This window comes from Poecile atricapillus, chromosome Z, assembly GCF_030490865.1.
Source record: "Poecile atricapillus isolate bPoeAtr1 chromosome Z, bPoeAtr1.hap1, whole genome shotgun sequence".
Classification (NCBI taxonomy): domain Eukaryota; kingdom Metazoa; phylum Chordata; class Aves; order Passeriformes; family Paridae; genus Poecile; species Poecile atricapillus.
Window position 1 is genome coordinate 67,528,759 of NC_081289.1, and position 26,418 is coordinate 67,555,176.

General features: G+C 37.9%; 1 protein-coding gene across 1 annotated transcript in view; it reads right to left on the minus strand.

Annotated features, from left to right (window-relative positions):
- The window catches only part of EDIL3 (EGF like repeats and discoidin domains 3), a 230,294-nt gene that overhangs the window by 72,980 nt on the left and 130,896 nt on the right, over window positions 1–26,418 (minus strand). The window contains exon 5 of the mRNA XM_058864096.1: window positions 22,927–23,040. Within this exon, the coding sequence (XP_058720079.1) occupies window positions 22,927–23,040 (114 nt within the window). The remainder of the gene's footprint in view (window positions 1–22,926; window positions 23,041–26,418) is intronic.

A 26,418-nucleotide genomic window follows, 5' to 3' on the forward strand; every position in this document is an offset into this window, starting at 1 on the left:
CAGCAGAGCTATAAACCTGCCTTGAAGGCTTCTTCTACATCCTTAATTAGATCTAAAAAAATTATGCACCATTTTGCTCCACAAACCAATTGGTTTTTAGTTCAGATTTCCCTTGTAGACCAAGGGTATGGGAATCAAACAGCTCCCCAGAAAGGAGATGAGTTCTGTGCTTCCATCCTTATCTCTGGCAACAGCAAATCCCTCCAGCTGAACAATTTTGGAGAAAAACAAAGTAAATGACAGTTAGCTTACTTGATACCTTCACAGAAGAACATTAAAACAGGGAAATAAGTAGCTGATTCCTGTCCTTTACAGCAAAAAGACAAACTAATTTAAGATGAAGAGTTACTACAGCAAGAGATAATAAGCAGAAAGCACTGGTAAACATGTTACTTGAGCATATTTATTTTGAACTTTTTTACATTTATGTCAGCGCACAAATTAAGAAAAACGTCCAAATGGTTTAAAAATTGCTTGAAAATGTGAGGATTATTCCTCTGCAACTAGAAGGAAAAGGTTTTCTGTTATTAATGATGAAACATGCTGGATTTTGCAGCATGAGTATATAACTCTTATTTCCTCTGTTGGTCTGCCTCTAGCTAACGTCATCCAAATATCATCCAAACAAACAGATGCAAAATTGAAGGCAGGGAGAAAACAAATCAGCTTTAGACATCTGCAATCCTTTCCTCCTCCAAGCATCTCATTTTCTGGAATGAGATTACCCTGGCTGTGCTTAGGAGAGGGCCTGGCAATGGTGCTGAACACAAACCCTGAAAATGGGATTACAGATGACCTCTGGTCCTGCTGCTCCCCACCATCTAGCCCAGGCTCCCGTTTCTTCTTATTTCCCCTGACACAAAAATACCCTTGCCCAATTTGTTCTGCCAGGGGCAGCTCTTAGGTAACAGCAAGTCTGATTTCCAGGAGCTTATTAGATGGGTATTAGAGAGTCTGTCACCAAAGTGCCCACCCATATGCACAGTGATGTTTTTGCAGGGCTTGCTTTTTCACAACCACTTCATGATTAACATCAAAATCTTCTTTACAAATGCTACCCAAAGCGCTTTTGCAGAGAGGTGGTTGGAGACACAGCTTTTCTTCCCTTTTGGGGTGTCTTTGGACCCTCTCATGGTTTCAGTGATGTGGCAGCCCTCAAATACCAACATTATCACTGGGCAGTGGGGACTGATATTGCATTAATTAATGCTGGTGCTTGCATAGATTACACACATGCAATCTAAGCTTCTACCTGTTTCTTCTTGTTCTTTAACACAGAGGTTTCCACTCCCAGTCTATGAGCAATTTTCCATGCTGCAGTCCCCAGACTGGGATTCACACCTCTCTGATGGATAAAACAAATTTTACTTCCAGCATAGCACAGGAGCATATGGAGACAGCAGTGAAAGCAGATTATGTCTTTTTCTATATAATGTTGTAATTGAAATGGAGGGTGATTATTCAGGACTGGTTTGCTTAGTTCTAGTCTGGTAATTCCTCCATTCTGCTCCTCGAGTAGGATTGCAAATTTCACATCAAAACCCATTTATTCATAGATGAATGCTGGGAAACTGCAACAGAGAAAAAAATTGAAAGGACCTATACAAGAGGAGTAAAATTAAAGGAAGACTTCTGATTTAGGAAGATCCTTAAACTGAAGACTCCTTGAAGCTGGGACAATACATTGGGACAACCATTTCTTGGTGTTTTTCCCTTGTCTTACACTCACTCATCAATAATTGACTCCTGATCACTGTCTAAAACACAGCCAGTGGATTGTCATCAGACCAAGCATTGTTAATCCTGTGCTCAAAACCAAGGGTTCATCTAAAATCTCATATCTGAAAAGCTGCAATCAGGGGTTTTTTTTTGTAATATTTTCTAAAATACTTTTTTAGTATTTCTCCACAAGGTGGTTGTGTTTGTGTTGAACCCCATCACATTAAAACATCATCCCTCGGCATGTTCAAAATGATTTTAACTGAACTGGCTTTGTGAAGGATTTCAGAATGAAGATTTGTGTATCCCTCGCTGAGAAAACCGTAGTATCAAACTATCTGGAAAAGTTTATATCCAAAGAAACGCCCAACTACATTGTGGCAACACCATTCCCAACATGTTTCCTGAATCTCTTTTTTTTGTTTTCCAAAGCTCTGGCAGTGAACATTCAACAACCCCACTTAGCATTTGGTTAACACAACTTGGATCTTTCTTATTCCAGATTTTGTTGGGTCCTGATTCTATGAACGTGGACGAAGATGTTCTCTTCTTAGCACACCTGTTCTTTCTATACTGGACAGCTGGAGGTACAACCCAAACTCCACAGCACACTCCCTGTGTGCCAAAATATGACTCAATGAGGATTTGAAGGAACTTAAGAATAAAAAGAGGATGTATCATCTTTGGAAGGAGGGTCAGGTGTCTCAGAAAGTATTTAAGTATTTTTGCTAGGGTATGTAGGAAAAAAAATTAGGAAGGCCAAAGCTCAGTTTGAGCTTAAATTGGCAAGTTTTGTAAAGGATGATGAAAAATGGTTTTACAAATATATTGATGGTAAAAGGAAGGGTAAGACCAAATCTTGTTCTCTCTTGGATGTGGGAGGGAACTTAGTAACTACAGATGCAGAGAAGGCAGAGATGTTTAACATTTTCTTTGCCTCAGTCTTTAGTGGAAAGATGGCTTGTCCTCAGGACAACTGTCCTCCTGGTTGGTAGATGGTGTAGAGGGAGCAGAACAGCCCCCTGTTATCCAAGAGGAGGCAGTCAGAGAACTGCTGAGACACTTGGATGTTCATAAATCTATGGGACAGATGGGATCCATCCCAGGGTGATGAGGGAGCTGGCAGATGAGCTTGGGAAGCTGCTCTCCATCATTTACCAACAGTCCTGGCTCACTGCTGAGGTTCCAGATGACTGGAAACTGGTCAGTGTGACTCCCATTCACAAAAAGGGTGGGAAGGAGGATCCTGGTGATTACAGGCCAGTGTCACACAGCACTTACAGGATGGCCAGGGTATCAGACCCAGCCAGTGGTGTCCCTCAGGGGTCTGTGCTGGGGCCAAGGTTTTTATTGATGACACAGATGAGGGAATTGAGCCTTTTAATAGTAAATTTGCAGATGACACTCAGCTGGGAGCGTGTGTCCATCTGTTAAGGTAGGAGGGCTCTGCAGAGAGATCTGGAATGACTGGATGGGTGGGCAGAGTCCAGAGGGATGAGGTTTAATAAATCCAAGTACCAAATCCTTCACTTTGGCCACAATAACCCTCTGCAGTGCTACAGGTGTGGCTGGACAGTGCTCAGGCATTAAGGGACCTGGGAGTGCTGGTGACAGCAGCTGAACACGAGCCAGCAGTGTGCCCTGGTGGCCCAGAAGGCCAGTGGCCCCTGGCCTGGATCAGGAATAGTGTGGCCAGCAGGAGCAGGGGGGTCATTCTTCCCCTGTGCTCGGCACTGGTGAGGCCACACCTGGAATTATGTGTCCAGCTCTGGCCCCTCAGTTTGGGAAGGATGTTGAGACACTTGAGTGCATCCAGAGGAGGCAACGAGGCTGGTGAGGGGCTGGGAATACAAACCTTGTGAGGAATGGCTGAGGGAGCTGGGGTTGTTTAGCCTGGAGAAAAGGAGGCTTGGGGGTGACCTGATCACTCTCCAAAACTCCCTGAAAGGAGGTTTCAGTCAGGTGTGGGTCGGTCTCTTTCTCCAGGCAGCACTGACAGAACGAGAGGACACAGCCTCAAGGTGTGCCATGGAGATACAGGTTGGATGTTAGGAAAAAGCTTTTTTTCTAAAAAAAAAAGGGTGATAAAGAACTGGGATGTTCACCTGGGGAGGTGGTGGAGTCACCATCCCTGGATGTGTTAAAAAACACTGGATATGGCATTCAGTGCCATGGTTTAGTTGAGGTGTTAGGGCATGGGGTGGACTTGATGATCTTGCAGTTCTCTTCCAAACCAGTGATTCTGTGATTCTGAGTTCTTACCACTTATTTAACTTACAGCATTTAACAATTCACTGACAAACATGAGTTTTATTTTATTTTGTTCTCAAGCAGCAAATCTGGATCTTTGGGGGAAAAAAAAAATTATATTGCAGTAAGGCCTTTAGTCTCTCAAACTCTGTTGGGCTGTCATGTAGAAATACATTAATCTTTATGTGAAAAATTATTTTTACCTTTCAAACTGACACTGTGAAAAATAACATTTCTGCCATGTCTGAGTGTTGACATTAACCATCGATATAACTCACAGCCACTTAAATACCACTAAAATTAATTCGAATAAAATAAATTATGGTTCAACATGAAAAAAAACAACAAACCAACCATCCTCCCAAGAATTAAACTGCATTTATATTATAGAAGGAAAAATCAAAACCATAGTAATTTTCAAGTAAAATAACTGTCATGCTTACACACATATGAGAAGACAGACAAGAAGCCTAACTGCCACATAACAGTAATTCATTATTACTATTTTTAACTTAGGGTGCAATGACATGAAAATTACATGGCTCTGAGTTCTTTTTACCAATCCCAACATTTTTTGTTGGGCCTGGACTGGGGCAGATGTGGGTGGAGGAGATTTGTGCTGTGCTGGATCTCTTAGTTAATGTCCTGGGGTGACTTTACGATGCTTGTATCTGTTCTAGTAGAAGAATTAGAAGAACAGTAAGAACTTAAGAAGAAAAGTTCTCTGTAATCTGTTCTACATTATTCCTAGCTGTTGCAAATGGTTGCAGCAAAGGCTTCAAAACAATTAACAATTTAAGCATAACTTAGGCATTTACAAACCAGTCTGCATTTAAAAATAATCTTTATTTGCTGCTGCTGGCCCCTGCACAATCCATGCATTTCTCCTCTTTTCAGGCAGTGATAGAAATATTTCTTTTAACAATACAAGAAAACTCAACAGCTTTCCAGCTTTTTTTCTTAGAAAATTTGCTAATTAGACACTGGTCTGACAACTACAGACAACTTCCTTCAGTTTCTTGGCTTTATATTTACATTCATATATCTTTAGTGGCATGTGGGTTTCTTTATGTTTTTGTTTATGGAGTGTGAAGCACAAACAAAACCCTGCCTGTGGGCTAATTGCATTATATTGCAGTGTATCTTCTATTATCCCTAAATTCACTCCAAAGGAACTTCTTTTTTTTTTTTTCTTTTTTTTTTTTTTTTTGTCACAGTGCAATATTTCTACTAGAAAAGTTAATAATTTTAACCTGAAGTAGATAACCAACTACAACAATTGCCAATTTGAAGGCAGCTCATGACATATTTATATACGTGGTTAGTAACTGAGCCTTAAATCTGCCTGTTCCAAAAAGCAACTTTGGAAAAAACCAAAAACCAACCCAAACCCAAAGGTTCTCCTGCAAGTGAAACCGCAATGACAAGATAGAGTCACACTGAAAGACAATCTGTATTTTTCTAGCAGGTCTACAATAGAAATCAGTGGGATCCCAGAACCAGGGTAATTAGCATTCCTGCCAGCTGGCCTGACAATGAGCATGTTCATTTGCCAGGAGAGGAGAGTGTGCTTTTCAAGAAGCAATTCTTATTTTGCTGCTGCCTGGGGATGTTCTTTCTGCCTTTTGTGGTTTTGGCATTGTTTTTACTCCCCCCTCCAGAAGAACAGCAACTGCTCCTAGAAGTGACAGCATTGCTTGTTACAAGATGTGTTCATTGAAATTGTTATAAGAGGGATCCATTGGAATAGTTTAAAAAAATACATTTTGGCACTCATATGAATTCTGAATTACAATGGGGTTCATGTTCTTCAGAAAGTAGTAAAAGAATGGGAATATCCTACAATATACTGCTGAAGTGATATGCTAAATATGAGCTATATTCACTGTACTGGACACAAACTGCATGCAAACGACAGTAATTTAAATCTGGCTACACAGAAACAACCCTTCTTATGGTCTCTAAGCTGTTTCCATCTTCTTCTATAACCCATCCAACATCTTAATAACTGGAAATTCAGATATCTTCATTTAAATCTTGTTCCTGGAAGCCATTTGGTGTAGATATAACCTTATATTCATGTAAAGCAGCTTTAAGGATCAGGGCTTGAAGCCCTGTTAAAAAGACAGAATTAATTTAAAGGTCGTGCACTTTTATTAGGGTGGGAAAAAAAAAATCAGAATGAAGATTCAGAAAATGCTGGTTTTATATATAAGCACTAGAAGAATTCTTTTTATTAGTATAGCAGTGCAGTAAAAGACATGCTTTACTTGTGATTCTTACTTGTGATTGTGGTGTATTTTAAGCATAAATATCTACATCCAGATTTTCTGAATATCCCCTATTTTTCTTTAATCCCCTTATTTTCCCTTATCGACATCTATTTAACCATAAAAAGGGCATTATTCTGAATTGTTTAGAAAAATATCTATCCAAACAAAGCAAATGTAAGGAATGCAATTCATGACCCAGCTTCAGCCATCTGAAAATTCTATGTCTACCCCAGACTAGATGCTCAGGCTCTGTTTGTCTGGGGAGGAAACAGGCAACCCTAAACCACAATTTTCATCATTTCATCATCTATAAAGAAAGCATTCAAGATAGATATAATTAGTTTTTCTGTGTCTACTGACCAAAAACAAACCTAGAGCACTATTTCAACTTAGTGCATAGGTTTAGGAGGATAAAATTAAGTGAAATGAATGCAATGAATTTTAAAACCACCGGAAAGATATAGCTTTAAAAATACATGTTGATCTGGTTTTCTGAAAAGCTAGAGGTAACTGAGCAGTTAACATGCCTGGGCTTTACAGAAAAAGGTCTTTGAAGAAGGAATGTTGAGGAGGAGATAAACATAATAAAAAAATAAAAAAAAAATAAAAATCCAGCATTCCAGATTTTGGTTTTCCTGTTGACAAAGATCATCAAAAAAAGGTTGATGTGATTTTGGAGCTGGCAGGGATGGAGCATCTGACCTGCAAGGAGACACTGACAGAGGTGGAAGTGCTCAGCCTGAAGAAGGAAGGTTCAGGGTGATCTTATCCATGTGTAAAAATGTCTTGTGCAGGACAAGAGGCAATGGGAACAAGTTTTAAAATGAGGAAATGCCATTTGAACACAGGAAAACGAGTTGGTTTTACATTTTAGGTGTGTGTGACTTTAGTTTGAGGTTTTAATTTTTGCTTGCTTGTTTGTTTGTTTGCTTGTGGAGTTTTTTAGTCTTGTGGTTTTGGTAATGTTGTTGGGTTTGTTTTTTTTTTTTCTGTTTTGCTTTTGGTGGTGTTTGGGGGTTTTTAACATGGGAATAGTCAAACACTGCACCAAAAACTGTACAGGAGGCTGTGGAGATCCATCTTTGGAGACCCAAAAGCCTGAGTGGACACAGGTGTGGGCAGCTGGCTCGAGATGTGCCTGCTCAAGGAGGGTGGCTGGAGTAGCTGGCCCTGCCAATCTCTTCCTTTCTGAGATGTTCAAATTGTTCCAGTGCCAGCTCCAGTTCTTTTCAAATCAGTGCTGACAGAGAGAAAAGTCCTGGCATCAAACCAACCCAGAGGATTCCTTCCCAAGCAGGAATAATCTGACATTGTTCTCTTGATTTTGGAACAATTCTTTTATTCAAAATGGATGAAGATTTGTCCCTGAAGTACTTGACTTTATCTAGTACTATACAGTTTTACACGAAACAATAATACATAGTTTGTTCATGAACTCTTTTTCTCCCCTGGGAGCCAGTCATAGGCAGATTATATACATATATATATATATATATATATATATATATATATATATATATATATATATATATGCTTGTGTACAGTTTTATTATGTGCTTGCTGTTCCAATTTTTTAAGATAAATTTAGATATGAAAGTATTTCGGTTCCAACCATTCCCAGGCTCCTAGAATGACAGCTGACAAACAAAAACTGTGCTTCTTTTCCTATACCAAACCATTTTTTTCCTGGTAGCTGTATGGATAAGCAGCATATTTTTAAAAAGTAGAAGTTCTAATTTTAGGAGTTACATTCTTCATTTCAAGGAGAAGGTAGAGGGCCATGGAGACTTCATTTTACCAGAAGCTGCTGGTAAAATGCACTTTTCAAGTGTGTGCAGACCATATGTGTGAGCTCACACCACAGCAGACTGAAGAGGAGCTAAAATCTGAAGATATTTGAAGCACTGGCTTGGCTTGGTACATCCAGTTTGACTTCAGTCCTGCTTGCACTGAGCACACACATTGTGTGAAGGACAGTCATCCATCCCAGCTGATTATCCCATTAATTGTTTCATGGCTGGGCTGCAGTGGTCCAGCAGCATTCATTTCAGTGTGCTAGTGCAGGTATGTTCCTAAATACTCCTTTTTTGAAATGCATTTTCCTTTATATATATATATATATATTTTTAAAATATTATTTATTTTTAGGCACATTCTTACTGCCATCTCATCTGCTCTCGAGTTCATGACAGGTTTTTTTTTCCTTACCCCAGCAGAAGCTATTGTTTCTTTATGCCTCCTCTCAAAACATCACTTTTAAATACAAGCAAAACCTAAACCCACCCACACAGAGACGGGTTTTCACTCAGAATTAATTCCAGGTTGTGCAAGACCTGTGCATGGAACACTAACTCTTAAAATTTTAAAACTCTGCAGATCTCTAAAATGAACTTTAAATCACCATTGCCCAATGGAGATGGTATAATGCACATTATACCACAGTCACATGAGCTATAAACCTGATTCAGCTAATCAGACCATTACCAGTAACTAAAAGTCTCTGGTTTCAGTATTTTGGTGCTGTTTGGGGGTTGAGTATTCAGGGTCTCATTTTATGGGCTGGTGTTTGGAGAATCCTCGTGACCACAACACAGCCCAGCTCTGCGCGTTTTAGCCGCCGGGTATTTCAATCATTCTGAAGCTCGATCAAACTGTTTGCTCAGTCCTGGTAGCTCAACTCTTTTTTCATTCCACAGTTCAATGTTCTGATCTGAGAGATATTGAGCAGCAGTGTTGTAACGACTCGCGCTAATTGCTGTTCTGAGGACTCGTCCTACGGGCACGACCAAATCGATCTTTTCATTCCCATTGAAGAAATTTAATCAGCATTTCCACTGGGACAAGACAGCAAGCAGATCATGTGTCCCTCTTTCTAGTCAATCACAATGCAAATGAAATAGCAAAACAGAATTTACAAATATCCCCCACCCCCCTTTTTTTTTTTTCCCTTTTTTTTTCACTTCAGTAGACTTGGAGAACGCACAGTGATTATGTCAGATTTTTTTTGTCTACAACCTGATAAGAAGTCGCAGGCTTTGTAACGTCAAGGTGACTCCTAACTACACAATGAAACATCACATTTCCACACTCCTGGATGTGGTAATTCTGTAAAGCTATTCACCTCTGAATTCTGATTAACAGAAGAGATTTATGTCCGTAAGTAAGCTCCACAGATTTAAAACAAAACAAAACGGATTTCCTTGACCTATTAACATTTTAATTATTATTACTCTGATTTCTGAAGTGTGACTCCCTAGGCTGTGAGCAGACAGTGCGGCACTGCAGCACTGAGGTGCAGGGTGTGATTAACCTTGTTTCATGCCTTCACATTAAATAATGCACGTCAAAGGCAACATCTTCACCAATTTGCATCGGCAGCAGCTAACGAGCACACAGACGCTTTCAGACAAGCAAAACTTTTCAAAGGATGCTGTGCTGAGCTTCAGATCTGCAGGAAGTGACATGAAAATGAGGTGATTAGTTACGTTGCACGCAGCAGAAGACAGCTTTTTAGACAGTAATGGGAAGAATTGCCACTTATTTGCTGATATGTCCAAAGAGATTAAACACTTTTTGTGCTGAGGTAGCATCTGCTCCAAAAGCAGTGCATTATTCTGTTACCACCTAGCATGGTCCATGTGTGCAAGCAGTGGCCATCAGGACTAATCAAATGAAAAGAAATTGAATTTTACTTTCTGCTTTCTCAAGAGTGCCATTATTGCAGAGTGACTGTCATGGGTTTCCATTACCAAACACGCTTTCACACTTTTATGAAAAGGTCATAAAATTAACTTTGGGCCCTTATGTGCTCTACAACTCCACTCTGAGGACCCAGACTGAAAATGAAGTTAGGCAACCTTTAGGTAGTCTGAGAGTAAAAAAAAAAAAAAAAAAATAAAAAAGGAAGCAGAAAGAACTTGAGGCTTCTTTCTGTTTTTTTGTTTTGTTTTGTTTTGTTTTGTTTTGTTTTTTTTAAATCACTTTTTCTAGCGAAGAAGTGATTTCATAGCATAGTGTTTTTAAGAATTGGGCCAAAAACAGATTCAGGAACTACAGAAGTGTACTAATAGATAGTTCTGTAATTAAGATCACAAGGAACCTAGGAAAAGGTGTGGAAAAGAGCCAATATTCCCCCTGTAAGTGGCAGCTCTGATTCACTTTTTGCAGTCCTTTAATAGAGATGATATGCACAGGGATAAAGGAAATACAGTGGAAACAGCACACTTGGATTTTCAGAAGGCACTTGATGAGGTTCCACATGAAAGGATCTTGCCAGGGAGTGGGAAAATGGCCCTGCTATAGCCAGAAGTCTAATTACAGAACAGAAAATGTCTTTTCAGGACAAAATGTTAGCAGTGGCATTCCCCTAGGGTCATTGCTGGAGTCAGTTTTACTCATCAGTGGCCAGGAGGAAATTGTGAATGGGGAAATTGTCCAATTTGCAGCTCTCTGGATCAAATGCCACTCCGATGATGAGCAGCTCCAGGAGGACACGGAAAACTGAGTGAGTGGTCAAAAGGGCAACAGATGAGCCTCAGTGTAGGCAAAGGGAAGAGACAAAATCCCTAAAATGTGCCTGCACTGTAGCAAACCTGGAAATGGCCATTAGAGCTGCAAAGAGCACAGGATTGCTCAAGTTGGAGAATGAGGAGGGATACAACTTCACATAAACATGGGCAAGATGAACAGAGCACTGCTCGTCACCTTGACACTGCTGAAATTAGGGAGCACTCACTGAAATTCACAAGAAATCAGCTTAGCCTGTTTTTTTTTTATTATTTTTAAAAGAAAAAAAAGTTGTTCTTGGTATGGTGGGTTGTGACCTCTTAGAGCCTTCCAGAAGATGCAGCACAGTTCAAAAAGGAGCTGGACAAATTCAGCCACTGCAGGTCCAAGGGTGATGCTAAAGAGACACTGACCAGGGGTGTACTTTTAATATTCCTGATTAAATGATTAAATGATTAAATAATTAAATGATTGTCATCACCACAGCCAGAGACAAAATGTTAAGCCACCCATTGTTGAAATACCTGACCTAATATGAAGGATTTTTGTATTCTCAAGAATTTACCACTAAGATGGTAGTGAAATTTAGCAAAGAATCCCTTTTTTTAATTCATATAAATAGCATATTTAAAAATAAACTCTCCAAGAAAACACTTTGCATATATAATGAGTACATTCATTAGAATATAAACTAAGCATTAAAAAGCTACTTTTTCAGAAACATGGCCTTTTAATGCTGTTTATAGGCTCTTTGTGTTCTGAAGGAAATCTAATTATCCAACAATTCAATTTCATACACAAAAAAAAAAGTTTGTTAGGGGATTATCAAGAAGAAGGTTGCATATATGATAATATATGATATATAATAACCTAATAATATATAATATAATATATACTATGATAATATTATATAATACATAATTTCCTGAAATAAAAATAAATATGGTCACTGAAGCCAGTAGATAACTGTGGCACTTACATTTTCAAGTGTTTAGGTAACATCATTTAAATAATTTCAAATCATTTGGCATTTTTGTTTTAAGAGTAAAAAATATATATAAATATTTGAATTTATTGTGGAGAAAATCTTCCCACCTGATCTTACGAAATGCTTTTTGAAGGTGTTTGAAGCGGCATAGATTGATTTTGTAGATTGATTTCATTACCATCTATGCAAAAGCAACTGTTCATAAAGGTTATAACAAAAGACAAATGTGAAGCTACTTGTCAGTAATACATAAATAGGTGTAACTCCACTAATATTGATTCATTATACTCTCATGTCTGCATGAGAGCCAGGAGGGCTTGTTGTGGCAATAATATCTGTATTAATAAATTCCATATAAAGTTGCACAAGGCAAAATTGCACTGCTATTGCCAGGGCCAACCTATTCGGTTCTTTTGACTCAAAAAAGTAACAATAGCACCAAACTAAGCTATTAGTCATCCATAGTGATTTATCAAAAAAACTTTAAGTTAAAAAAAAGGAAAAAAAGGAAAAAAAAGAAAAAAATTCAGAAGTTAAAATTCCCAATATTCCCTTCACCCCATGTCCTCACCACCAATGCAAAATTCTCATATCATCTCCTAATATTTTTCTTGTCTCAGTCTCACTTTGTAAAATTCTCTGTGACTTCCAGTCTCTTTGGGGTTTACAGGGAGCAAAGCATCACAACACCGGGTGCTGTTTTGCTAATTCAGCTGCAACAGGAATTGTCAGAGCAGGGAAATTTGTTTTCTGAGATGTCTTTTTGCAAGGAGACCTAATCTCAGCAAAACTCAGGATGGAGGGAGGGATGGGAGCATGCGAGGTCTCCTCAGCATCCCCGTTTGCACCCAAAACTGTGAATAAAAATGAACTGAAGGGAAATGGGGCAGCTGGAGCTGCAGGTTTATGTCCCTTCCAGGAGATGTAAACTTTAAGTGAACAAGACCAGTGCCTGAGAAAGGACAAAGAGAAAGAAATAACAGAAAGAAATTCCTTCCCTGACTGATCATGTTATCCATGCCCCAGCTCCCAGGGTACTGGGACTTCTCCTCCAGGACTCTCACGTTGCCTTCTGAAGGTTCTCCAATGTGCATAAAGATTTCCAGTTACATCAGAGACTGGAATCTGCTTTTCCTTCCCCAGCCACGGAGGAGGATGGTGGCCTCCAGCTTTCCCAAGAGGAAACACTCCTCGGGGTTACATTTCTTACACATGGGCACATTGGGCAGGTAAAGTTTTTTGCTGCTCACAAAAATTACTCCTCTCCCAGCTTTTTTTCCCACTAATTTCCCAAAATCCCTACCCAGTAACTTGGTGAATCCCTTGGGCCTGCTTCTCCTTGCACTTTGCAGCTGTAGTCACTGGGCTAGTTGGTGGCTAAAAATTAGGCTCTCCACCCACCCCATTTATTTAAAGTGTGGAAAGTCTCTGAAATTAGCACTCTCTCCATCACTAAATGCTAATAACAAGCAACCTAAAAAATAGTGCTTTAACATTGAAAGCAATTAAATATTATTTATTTAATAAATTGAACTAAGTTAATAAATATTTAAAGCAATGTAAAATCAATTCTGGAGAAATGTAACTTAAATAAAGGGGGAAAACACGTTACACTTCATTATTTATTCCCATTTTGCTTCCAGCAGATATATCTTTGTGCCTAAGATTGAGCACAGCTTTCAAAGGACCTGTGGCCCATTTCACCTGCAGAAAACTCAGTGGAAAACCCACCACATCTTCAGCAGAGATGAGGCTGAACAGATTCCATCGTGCACTTTGGGAAAGAAACTCTTGAGGATTTTCCACCTGACATTTTTTATCATGAAAAAAATCTTCCTACATCTAAATATGAGTGAAACCAAACACTGACTCAAATTCAGGTCTGATGGAAAGGAAAAAGGCATTGTGAAACATATTGTGGAAGGACCAGGAGGTAAGAAAAAGAAGATGAAGAGGTTTCAATAATAACAATAAAATTAATATTCAGCTTCCTGTTTGGAAGCTGCTATCTAGAAGAACAAGGAAATTTTCAGAATTACTGAAGAAAAATAATTCTTTTCTTTTCTGAGAGTGGATATGAGGATTCAAATTTGCTTTCAAAGCTGTAAATTTCCCAGCATTACTTGTTTCTCTAACTTTGTTGTAATGAATTACAACACTCTTACTTTTTGTGCTAATCTACGATGCAAGCTCACATCACAGATGGGTAAAATTGAATTTTGTAAAAACCAGGAAGAGTGTTATTACAAAATTATGTTTCAGCAACAGGAGCATAAATGGGAATTGATATTATTAGAATAGCAATAAATATAATATTGCAAACTACACACTGAAACTGATCTTCAGTGAAGGCATGCAATATTACTATTAAATATACAGATTTGACAGTGGAGGGAAATGATGTTTATGGGTGAGGTCTAACAGATTTTTCTGGAGCAACAATGGGTATTAATGTGTTTTAAAAGGTGAAAGTTTTGCATGATATTTTCTGTGAAGAAAATTTTATCTGCATTAAACAAAGAGCTGGTCAAGTTACATTCCACACTAATACAGGAAAACAGTCAGTGGTACAAAGGAAAATTGCATTAAGAGGTAATTCTGCCAGCTCTTCTTGGAAAGCACTCTATCACAGTTGTGGATATTTAAATTTTTCACTCTAGCTCATTTCAAAAACTCGCTTGCACCCTTCTGAGTCCCTCCTTTCCATCACCACGGCCAAAAGAAAACAAAATTTTTCTCTCTCCCCATTGCGCCGCCAGCAAATCTTTCACATCAGCTCATCCCCTGGGAAGCCCTGGGATCCTCTGATGGAACGGAGGTGGTGGCAGCTGGGGACTGGAGCAGTGGCAGTGCCCAGCATCCCCTGCCAGCTCCCTCAGAGGATCCCAGGGCTGTCGTGCAGGACTGTCCGTCTGTCCGGAGCAGCGGGAGTGGCCACTCTTCCCTCTGTGGGAAGCTGAGCACTCAACATGTCACATTTCCCTCTCCTCCTGAAAGCTGCAGGTGAGAGAGCTGCGCTCAGCGTGGAGATTTTAGCTCATTTAGGGCTCGTGTAACTGTGTTATTTCTTTTATTTTATTTTATTTTATTTTTTATTTCATTTTTTTCCTCTGTCGTTCGGATGGATTTTCACGTTTCAAAGCTTCACTCGTGCTCCACGGCTAAATGATGCTCCAAAATGTGAGCCAGCTTTCAAACCCCCAAGTTTTGCAAGCTTTATGCCACGCTCACTTGTAATTCCACTCCTGTGCCTGGCTTGTTAACTACTGCAGAGCTGGAGACAGTTTCATTATGAGGAGTTTGTACAGCCCTGGAGATGATTTTACTCAAATTGATGATTCCTGTGCCCACCAAAGGGTAGCAGCAAACAAGACCAGGCTAATTCTTATGGCAACCCACCCTCCACAATCAATCTGTTTGGAAATAAATACCCAATTTCTTATATAATAAGCGTTGAAATAAGGTATTTCAAAATGTTCCTGTGACTTGGCTATTGGGAACTTTTTTAAACCTGCTACAGCTGTAAATTTTTATATTTAATGTACCCTTATTGTTTATATTTAATATATACCCCTTTTTCATACATTTATAATCATTATCAGTTTTTCATTCCATACTTTTAAGAGGCTTTTTTTGGTCATAATAACCTGTGATTTGTTTTGAGCTTCCTTCTACAGTCTACAGTCCAGATTTTATTTCTTTTATAGTACCAATTTCTTACCTGCAAATTATTTTTCATTTCTGCCAGGACATAAAAAAAGAATGTGCATTATTGACCAGACCAGAAACTTAAGAGCTATAAGGTCTACTTTGAGAATAATGGAGTGCTGTAATTTTTCTTTTAAGGCTTAGAAACACTGAAATATTCATTGTCATAGGCTTTGCCACGCATAAAAATGCACATAAAAGTTCTTCCAACAAAGGAACAGTGGATCATGTTTATAAGATGAGGATATTTTTTTTTCTCCTCTACTCTTTGTGAGTGTCTAGGATTCTGTGGAAAGGCAGGGTCACACCTCTCCCACAGAAGGAAAAGAGGCAGAAGGAATCCCTGACTCCATCCTCTTTTTGATGAGGGCAACTGAGTCAAGAATAACACAAACCATTTAAAAAGAGCAGATCCACAGGTTTAAGTAAGAAAACATGGCAAGAAAGTTGCCACAACAAGGTGGTTCAATCTCAAGTCAACAACACAGGGTTCAATACAGACTTGAGTTAATATTTTGAGTTTTGACACCACATAAAATCTATTGCTGAACTTGATGACTCATGGAGCAAGGAAACAATTATGGATTTAAAATATTCCTATTGGGCCTTCAGGGCTTGCCTGAGTATTTCACACTGAGATTCTGCCAGGTGTCTCAGTAAAGACTGAATCCTCCCCCGCCTAATCAAAACAAGATATCAAGAAATTAGTTTTCAAAGGGATACATTTCTGCACAGTGCCAGTGCAGCAAGATGAAAATGTACCCGAAGGCACAGGGCTGAGGACTTTGTTTCAACATCAAACACAGAGAGATCAATCTCATTTCCCTTTTTTGCTGAACTACAGCTCTGATCTGCTGAGCCCAGATTTGCAAACACCTCTGTGCCCTGCTTGGGATGCCTGGACAGAGAAGGTCTCCAGTGGAAGGGGCAGGGTGTGCTTTGTTTGAAGACTCGGTGTTGGAAATGTTGGAGTTTGATTAATATTTCTCACTAGGTCATTGAAATGCCTGGGAGAACACTTCAATGTTAACAAGGTGTTCTGTCGTTTCTGTAACATTTTCTGCCTCTTTGCACTTTCATACCAAGACGACACGCAGAAATGCCTGCCAGACAACATTCACAGAGCGCTGCAGATACAGCAAGACTCATCATTTTCAGCAAGACACTCAAGAGGGGTTTTGTCCAATGCAAATATAGAAATTGTATTCCGTTCAAGATTAGCTGAAATAGTTAAAGATGTGTACAAAGCAGAACTCTTATTACTGATGTTAGCCTCCCTTTCAAGTAGCAGTTTAACTTTTAGAATATTTTTTTGCTTCTATTCTTATGGAATGTTCAGAAAAGGACAAATTACTGAGGTTGAGTTGAATTACATGGCCTGAAGTCACATTTGACATGTAAAAATTCTCCCTCTTGCACTTTCAAAGTGTATTTCTGATATGTTTCTGCTCTCAGATATTACTGTAATCCAGGGAGTTCACACTAGTTCTATTAACTTGATATTAAATGGATAAAATTCTTGTAGGCACAATTTTCTTTCCATTATTCCTTTCGTATGAGATTAACCACACATAATCCCATAAATCCATAAGGATATCAAGTGAATGATACATCAACTACCCTGATGACATTAAAAATTAATTCTCTATGATTAATAATTTTGTGAACATGCATCTACACATGCACACACATCCTATCTATAAAACCTCCTTAATTTTTCCATGGAAGTCCTGTATTTGTCATCTAAATAATGACTAGCAGGAATGTACATATTTACTGACTTTTTCTGCCTTGTATCCCCTGCTGACAATAAGCTGAGAATGCCGCCTTTTAAATTTTATGATCTCTGAAGTGAAACAAAGCAAGAAAAATATTAAAATTTAAACAAACCCTTCTCTTTGCCTTAAAAGTTAATTAAAGAAGAGTTCCCACTTTCTTGATTAGACCACAGTTTGATTAACATTTTTTAACTGGTGTCAAGCTTTGATTTCATGCCCAGGCTCTTTCCCCTGCCTTTCCTTTCTACCAGCCCAATACCTAAGTGGCTGTGAAGTTCACTGGATCAAAGAACTTATCTGCTTTATTAATAGCCTTCCCTTTTTTCCCCCTTGCCAATCCTTCATTAGTATATTTGTCCAGCTTTGTACTCCAATGATTTCGGACTTTATATTTAACTCCAGTATTTGAGATTGTGAAACAGGCACACATTCCAAACAATCAAGAATAAGCTTAAACTCAAACTTCTTAATGCATTATTCACAGAATTAATCAAAATGATATTTTGAGCTGTAGGGAAGAGTAGACCCTCCTAAATCTCTTTGACAGAGATTTTTATTAGTTTGGGGAACTGGATATTGTGTTGATTCCTGGCAGGTGAAGAGTTTCACAGTGGCTGACCACAAGCTCAAAGTATTTCCTGGAGGTGAATAAAGAATCTCAGGCCTCAAAACCAAGGTTCCCCAGAAGGTAATCTGGAAATAAGGCATGTATGCAATGGGATCTCCTTTGCCATTCCGTTCTTAACATCTTAATTTTAACAGGGCAATTCCATGAGCTGAGTTCACCAGAAAGCCCCTAACCATGTTCATTGCTTTAAGAAATTGGTGAAATTCTGATTCCTATCCATATTTTGAAAGCTCAGATTTCCTGAAAGGTAAATTTTATTCAGCCATAAGCCTTCCCCCGAAGACACAGCTTTTTAATGTTTCATAAACTGTTCTGATTTTCTGTGCACTTTTTATGCCCTTATGTCTGTTTTGAGTAGGGTTTTTCTGAATTTAAGTATGGAGGATTCATGAACCCTGGACCCTGCTGGGCCAGGGTTGGTCAGAGCTGGATCTGTAAAACAGAGATAATCTAACATTCACCCAAGACTGTGAGCACCAAGCAGAGGAGTTCAAAGAGCAAGCACCTGAAGCCAAAAAGACCCAACACGCTGCTTTGACAACACACAAGTGAAATACAGACAGCATGAAAAGGAGTAAGGGTCTATTAGAAAAGATACTGTAAAACAAATTATTTATCCCAAACTACAAATCAGGGTCATGCCCTGGGAATAATTTGGAGAGAAGGAAAATTCCAAAATCATAATGCTTTAGTGTGCTTTGAGTGAAGCCATCTAGCCTGGGAGTATAAAGCTGAGTGTAAGCAGAAGTCTCAAACATCTCCTTATGCCTGGATCTGTCAGACCTTCATACAGCTTTTTGAGTCAAAAAGACATTGAAAGAACAGGCATTTTCATGTGAATGGAAAGAAAATGCCACTTTGATTTCCACAGAGAGGAAGGCAGGAGGCAACCAAGAGCAACAGAAACACAATAGTGTGCTAAACCATAAAAGCAGAGGAAATCAATGAGAGCAAGGTGGAGGTACAATGCTTGCCAGGATTTCTGACATGCTAGACAAATAAATTGGTGCACTTGCTTTGAATGCAGTTCTCCTACATATGGGCATGTTGAATCCACAGAAAAGGAGGTGAAGGGGGCATAGTATATGTAAAGAAATATTTATAGTGACTATTTTGATCTGGATCTTTAAAGAAAAAAGCACGAGAAAATTTGCCATATGCTTTAATGGCAGCAACTCTTGGCAATTAGCAAAACACAGCTCCAAAACACACAGTGGTGGAATTGTAAGGTGTCCACTGTCTGCTACCATCTGTTTGATTAAAACCATTAAAATGGAAGTGAAAGGGATTGAAAAATCACCTGTGGAACTGCTCACATATTACTGCAATTCACTGCCCACGCCGATCATGGGAGATTTTAGCAATATAGATTTGCACTGAATAATGCGAACAGCCTGACTGTGATGAAAGTGCCTGCAAGAGAATGTTGTGATCCACAAAGTAAAAACAAAATCAAACCCTCCAACCACAGGAGAAACTGTTTGGGAAGCAGCACTTTATTTAGGGACAATCCAAGACCATGGAAAGCTGCAATGGATGTGATCATAACTGATAGTTTGAATTCAGAACAGGAGCAAGGAATTGGTCCAGAGAGTGGGAGAGCAGGAGATGCAGCTGCACCAAGGAAATTCTGAGGCCTCAAGAAATCAGGGAAGTAATATGGAATCAGCATAGCTTAAATTTTGGATTCAGAAGATGGAGAAAGGTGCTTTATTCCCATTCTGTGTTTGCTAAACATCTGCAGGTGGGTTCTGTAAATACCAGATGTTTGTTGAAGCATCTCTTAACAGGCTGATAAGCTCATCCCAGAATGGCTGAATATGTTTTGAGGCTGTCAGTGCTCTCACACTCCACTTTACCCTGATTTTGCCTCATCCTTGCTTTCCAGAAATGAGAAGCAGCTGGGTATTTATTTAATGGTATTAAATACCATTTATGCCCAAATTGGTAAAACCAGCCATAGCTTGTAAGAGAGAGAGAGAGAGAGAGAAAAAGAGAGAGCAAGAGAAAGAGGGAAAAAGAGAAAGAGAAAGAGAGAAAAAGAGAGAAAAAGAGAGAGAAAAAGAGAAAGAGAGAGGAAAGGAAAGGAAAGGAAAGGAAAGGAAAGGAAAGGAAAGGAAAGGAAAGGAAAGGAAAGGAAAGGAAAGGAAAGGAAAGGAAAGGAAAGGAAAGGAAAGGAAAGGAAAGGAAAGGAAAGGAAAGGAAAGGAAAGGAAAGGAAAGGAAAGGAAAGGAAAGGAAAGGAAAGGAAAGGAAAGGAAAGGAAAGGAAAGGAAAGGAAAGGAAAGGAAAGGAGGAAAGGAAAGGAAAAGATCAAATCTCATCCATGTCAGACACAGACTCAGAGGATGTTTAAGGTGGTCCAAACATGACAAATATACAGTTTTACTGTAATTTTTATACTCAGTTTCAACCCTTTCCTTCTCAGGTCAGCTGAGACTAGCTGCACTAGTTATTCCAGAGACTTTTGGGACTACTCAGAAGGATTTGGGATGGGTGTCACACAAGGCTCCCAGAACTTGGGTGTAGCACAACAGATGAAAAGTGCTACAAATGAGATAGAATGGATGGGAATGATTTAGGAGATTAGCAAGGAGGAATTAAGTGTGGTGAAATTAAATGGTGGAATTAAAAAAGAGGGAAAACGTAGGTGGAGGTCTAGTAAAAAAACAACCTGACACAAAGTAGAGGAGGCTGATGTGTAACAAAAAAAAATGCTTGTTGCAAAGCAGTGATATTTGGGCTGTAACAAACTAGATGAATTATTAGACAATGCATGCTGGAAAAGTAGCTTGCATGATGCATTTTTGCAGGTTTTTTTTACTCTACATCTAGGATATTTTACATATTCTGTGATGTGACTCAGGAATCTTTGAGTGTTGTGAGGTAATTCTGAGACAGCAGTCAGTAATTTACATAATTAGCATAACAGTATTTAATTATATGATTACTGTAAATATGTGTAAAACTTTGATGGTGTAATTAGAATGTGTAATAACTACTTGTAATTACGTAATTAAGTGTGATGACATAACCAAACTTCTAATGGAAAAAAACCTTGTTTTCGAGCCCAGCTATAGAAAATGGTGTAGTGCAGATTTATAGAGATGGTAAACTATTTATATTTATATTTATATTTATATTTATATTTATATTTATATTTATATTTATATTTATATTTATATTTATATTTATATTTATATTATTTATATTTATTTATATTTATCTCCCAAAATATGAATCCCCAAAATAAGACCCAGAAAGACAGAGTGCAGGCAACATATTTTGCAATAGAACAGCAGAGTCCTTACAATATTTCAATAAACTAGAAAATTTGGATTTTTTTGCACATACCTATATTTTCTGTACTATGCTCTCAGAACCAGAAATATGTGTCTGTGCTTATGCACGTACATAAAACTTAATTCAGTTTAATATATTAAGATATGCAACTTCAGACACAAAGTTATTTTTGTATATTGCTACATATTCATCTATTAAAAAAAGAAAGGAATATAAAATAACAGATGATGGTTCAGAAAATGCAATGATCACTTCAGTAATAGCTCTGACTAGCCCATTTCCAGCAAAACAGGAGATTGGGTTTATGTGATCTATTTTCTGAGCAGTGCTCATGATGCAGCCAAAATACAGAAGGGATAAACTCTGAAGAGATGAGATTCCTGGCAGAATTCCAAATGGCAATTCAATTGCACCTAATAAGGAAATTTATGAATTGCTTCACCAGCAAATTGTGAAAAACACTTTAATAGACAACTTTTTTTTTTTTTTTTTTTTTTTTATTAATTAGTTCTTTCAGGTAGCCATAGAGAACTGTGACTTCCTCAAAGCAAATCTCTGTCTTTTATTCCTGTCTAGAACTACATACACATTTTGTTGGGTGCCTCAGATCCTTTTTTCTGTGGTGTATAAATGTATAATGTATAAATGTATAAAAGTATAAATGTAATTCACTGAAGTTACTTCAAAAAAACATTTGTTGTTATTGGCCCATCCTGTTTTCCCCTCTACTCTCCCCCATACATCCACAATGTGAATGCAGGAAAACTGAAAAACATAACATGTTTTTCAACTTTGTTATGGTTTCATTTATTTATCCTTCACCTTGTAACACCTCTTCTCGTTTTTTGCTACACAAAGTAGGATTTTCCTTGCATTAGAAACTCCCTTTCTTATGTGAATGTGGATGAGCCCAGTATTTCAGGTATTTTGAATGTAATACCCAACACTACTAACTCAAATTGTCAAATATTTTCCTGTTTCTTTTTATGGCAATATACATTGGAACTATATTAGCTTTATCCACAATACCATAATTTTAACATGTTTTATTAAAAAAAAACACAGAGGCTTTCATCTTTACAGTATTTAAAACCCAACAGCCTCTAATATCTAACTCTTAAGGTATATTGCATTTTGTGGCAAAGAAGTTTATTCTATTTTTGCTCGTCCTCAGGACTACCTGGTCTATCATCCATGAAGAACTTTAAGAATCAGGCTTTTATGGTGCATCCATAATCAATTTTATTGTAAAAATCATGTGAGATTGTTCCCAGGACAGGTCCAATAATGACTATTAATTCTATTAATGACTTCCCCACAAAGCAGTGGTCCAAATTTCAGAGGCTAGGAGACACGTCAGAGCAAATAACTGATATTTTTTCCCTGTTCTTACACTTGATTTCTGCTAATAACAGTACTGAAGACAGGATATTTAATGAGATGAAACCCCAGCCTGAATAATTTTTTTTGTATTTTTCTACTTTACACTATTTTACTTCTTGCTAAACTGTAGATATTTATTATACATTTTTGCAAATATTTCCATCATATCAGATACTTTACTTGAACGTGTGATAGATTTGGTCTCTGAAATTCCTCCAGTTTTGAAGGGAATAGGATGGCTATTTTGAGGTTTCTTTATTTGTAAAGAAGTATTTTCACAGTACATGAAAGCATTTTTTTTCCCTTTTTTCTTTTTTTTTCCCCCTGTAAAAATAAAATCTTATCTTTTATATTATTGACAGATAAAGTTTTAAAACCGTGCTGTACTTACTCTGTTGGCAGTTCCTTCCCATAAATTCACCTGGGCATTCACAGGAATAGTTGGCAACAAGATCTGTGCAGATTCCACCATTCCTGCAGGGTTCAGCTTCACATTCATTGACATCTGCAAGAAGCACAGGGGAGGATGCCAGGATTAGCAGAGAAATGGTAAAAGCAATAATGTTTAAAAAAAACTGGAAAAGGAAAAAGGAAAAAAAAAAAAAAGAGAGAGAGAGAAGTTTTATTATGTCCAGTTGTACAATATAATTTAAAGTTTTAATGCAGGATTTCCACTGTAACTTCAAGTGTGTATCATGGCCAAAAGTCAGTTTGGCCTTAAAAAAAAACCCAACAAATTGAAGTAGTTCCAGTGGAGCATTCAGTAGTGATTCTTGAAACTTCAACGCATGTAGCTACTTCTTTATCAACAGATGCCAGTTAAAGATGTGTCTCAGTTCATCTTAATTCATTAAACATGTAATTGACAAGGTTGTTTAACCAGCTAAAAAATTCCCTTCCTGTGAACGAGTTAGTGGGCAAATTGAAACTAATAACTCAATCTTGAAGCCAGCAAATTTCATTAGACTCAAAAGACAGAAAAGGTGGGTAATATCACTTGAGTTCCTCTTTTGCACAACGCTTTGTCAGACGCTGCAAGAATAAAACTCCCCAGTGTCTTTCAATATAGCAGCTTTAAAGTATAATATCAGATTCCTTTTCTCAAATGTGACACAGAATTTTTCAGTCACCATTAAATAGGCAGAGGGGAGATATTGATGCGTCATAATTACATTTCTCAGTCTCCACATTTATATTTATTCTGCATGGAGCTGAAATCTTGAACAGATTTTATATGTTGTTGTCCAAAGGGGCTGCAGTTAAATATTTTTAAAAGGGTAGAGGATGTGGTAAATGTGGTGGATGACATGGTAGATAATATGGGAAATCACTGGAATTGAAGTCACCCTCCTTGCTGTTGTGTTGAATCTGCTGCTGTCCACAAAATGATGTTTGTTTTTTTTTCCTGCTGGCATAGACAAACTACAAAAAATGTTACAAAAACTTGTAAATCTTAGGCAACACGGCTTTGCTCAGGAGAATAATTCGGTTCTGACAACAAAGTTGCTAAATATTTGGTAGTTTCAGTGTGTGACTTTTGTGCTTTCAACATGACTTCTTTTTTTTCCATTTTCCAGGAATATATATTCAAAAACTCAGGTTTTTTTATACAGTGAATAGGATAATCTTCCCATTGCTGTGATTAGAAATGCAGAGACAGGACTTCAGCAAAATATGAAGGCTAGTTTCAATTGTTTGAACCAGAAAAATTTCTGATTTTTACGCTAAAAATTAATGACGGCAATGGATCCCTGAGCTTCTTTTTAACCCCTCATATTTTAATATTTCTCACTTATAAAGATATTACATACTGGCATAATAAAACTCTAGAGTTAGCTTTTAGATTTTTCTATTAAAGATGAACAAGAGGAGTAACAGCTTAGAGTGCAAGAAATAAAACCTGCCAAGGGAAATGACCAAAGAACAGACCTGCTCAGTTCTAAATTAAATTCTTTATATGTATTTATAAAATCTAACAAGATTCTTCGGCTTCCTATTTTCATTTTTAAGCAAAGCCCATTAACCTTACATTTTTATCTGGTTATTCATCATTTTAATACAGGCTAATACATTCGTGGGGGAAAAAAAAAATCAAGGTCACTGTGAACTGAAAAACATTAGGTGAACATATGAACTATCTCTCTCTTGGTGAGATGCAGGTGGTAATTTATCCTCTTAAAAGCTTTCTTGTGTAAAGACAATATCTTCTCAAGATTTTTTTTTTCCCCCCAATTTGCCATTCCTGTTGAAATATGTTGGAGAAAATGCACAGCTTTCCAGAATATTTAATATTGTCTGTGTGGTGATGGAGAAAACAAACTGAGCTTGAAGCACCACATCCTTTCAAAGCAATCAGCAGTGATCAGATGCATCAGAAAGATGAAAGTTGTTAATTATTATCTTTGTTACTAGGCTTCTACAGTGATTTCTTCCCAGTAATATCAGAACCTCGAGTCCCATCAGCTCAAACAAATATGTCATATTTGATGAGTGAACGAGGAAAGATTGTTCATTTCATCATCATTTCATTTTAGTTGAAAAGAAAATCAACTAAATCAACTAAACTGAGTTAAAGAATAAGGAACATTCTTGAACATGTTCTTGAACGTGTTAAATAGTGCTTTCTACAGAATTACATATTTTCCTGTTATTATTTCATTTAACTGAACATGCAGAAGAAGAATATTTAATTAAGGGCGGTTCCTAGGAATTGTGGTGAGATTATGCTCAAATTCCTAGATGTGCCAGTTCTGATACCACACTTTACACCAGCTGGTGTGTTCCTTCCTTCTGCAAGACATAAACTTTGTCATATTATCATGACAAGAAGTGAATTTCACTAGAAATTTTAAAATGCCAGACCACATAACCTACATAAGAACGACAGAGGTTTTCTTTTTATGTAAATTAATAATGCACAGTAAAATCACTGCAGGTTGCTCGTGATTTTTCAGGTGAGGTTGGGTCTTAGCTTCAAGGCAGATGCTTTTGATTTGCACCAAATAAAATACAGAGAGCTGGGTGCTGCCAGAGAAATCAGAGTTCCTCACAGAGGGAGGTGGCAGAACTGATAAACACTCAGTGAAGAGGACTCATCAAAGGCAGAGGGAAAGTCTGGGTTTCTAGATAGTGTCCAGGTTAGATAAAAAGCCAACAAACAAACAACAATAAAGAAAATGAAAGAAAACCAAGAGGAACTAAAATACCCCACAAACAAACAAAAAATCAACAAAAATACCTCCAACCCAACCCAAACCAAACTAAAAACCCAAACAAAACCACCCCAAAATCCCCAGCCCCAAAAAACCTGAATGCCCAGCCTCCCAAGATTCCTGTACTGAAGAGGGACTCTGAAATTCAAGGTGATGCAGGGACATGGAAACCGACCATTTCCTGAAAATAGATTGCTCCTTGAATGAAACAGCTTGAAGGGCTGAGACAGTTGATCAGGAAGCAAAGGCTATGCTAAGGTTTCTTTGCTGCAGATGATTAAATTTAAATTTCCTATCTCCTAAGATCAATCCATAATCACAAAGCTATTAAGCAGACTTCTATTCGAAGCACAGTCGTGGTGCACCCTGGAACAAAACTACACTGTCAGAAACTAGGAAAGTAATAGAGAACTTGACTACACCATGCAGTGACTTGGAAAACCATCAAGGGGCAGATTTCTGTGCTTTTGTCCTCCTTTGATGGATTATATATATATACACTTATTTAATCCTCTAAGTATCTAATAAAACATGAATAAAAACCAGTACTTGCAAATGTAATGTAATTAAAAACACTTAGCCCCCATTTTGGGATTTACCTGCTAAATATAGTCACATGTATTTTCCTGAAAAAACACCCCCTATGAAATGAATATTTAAATTATGTAGCT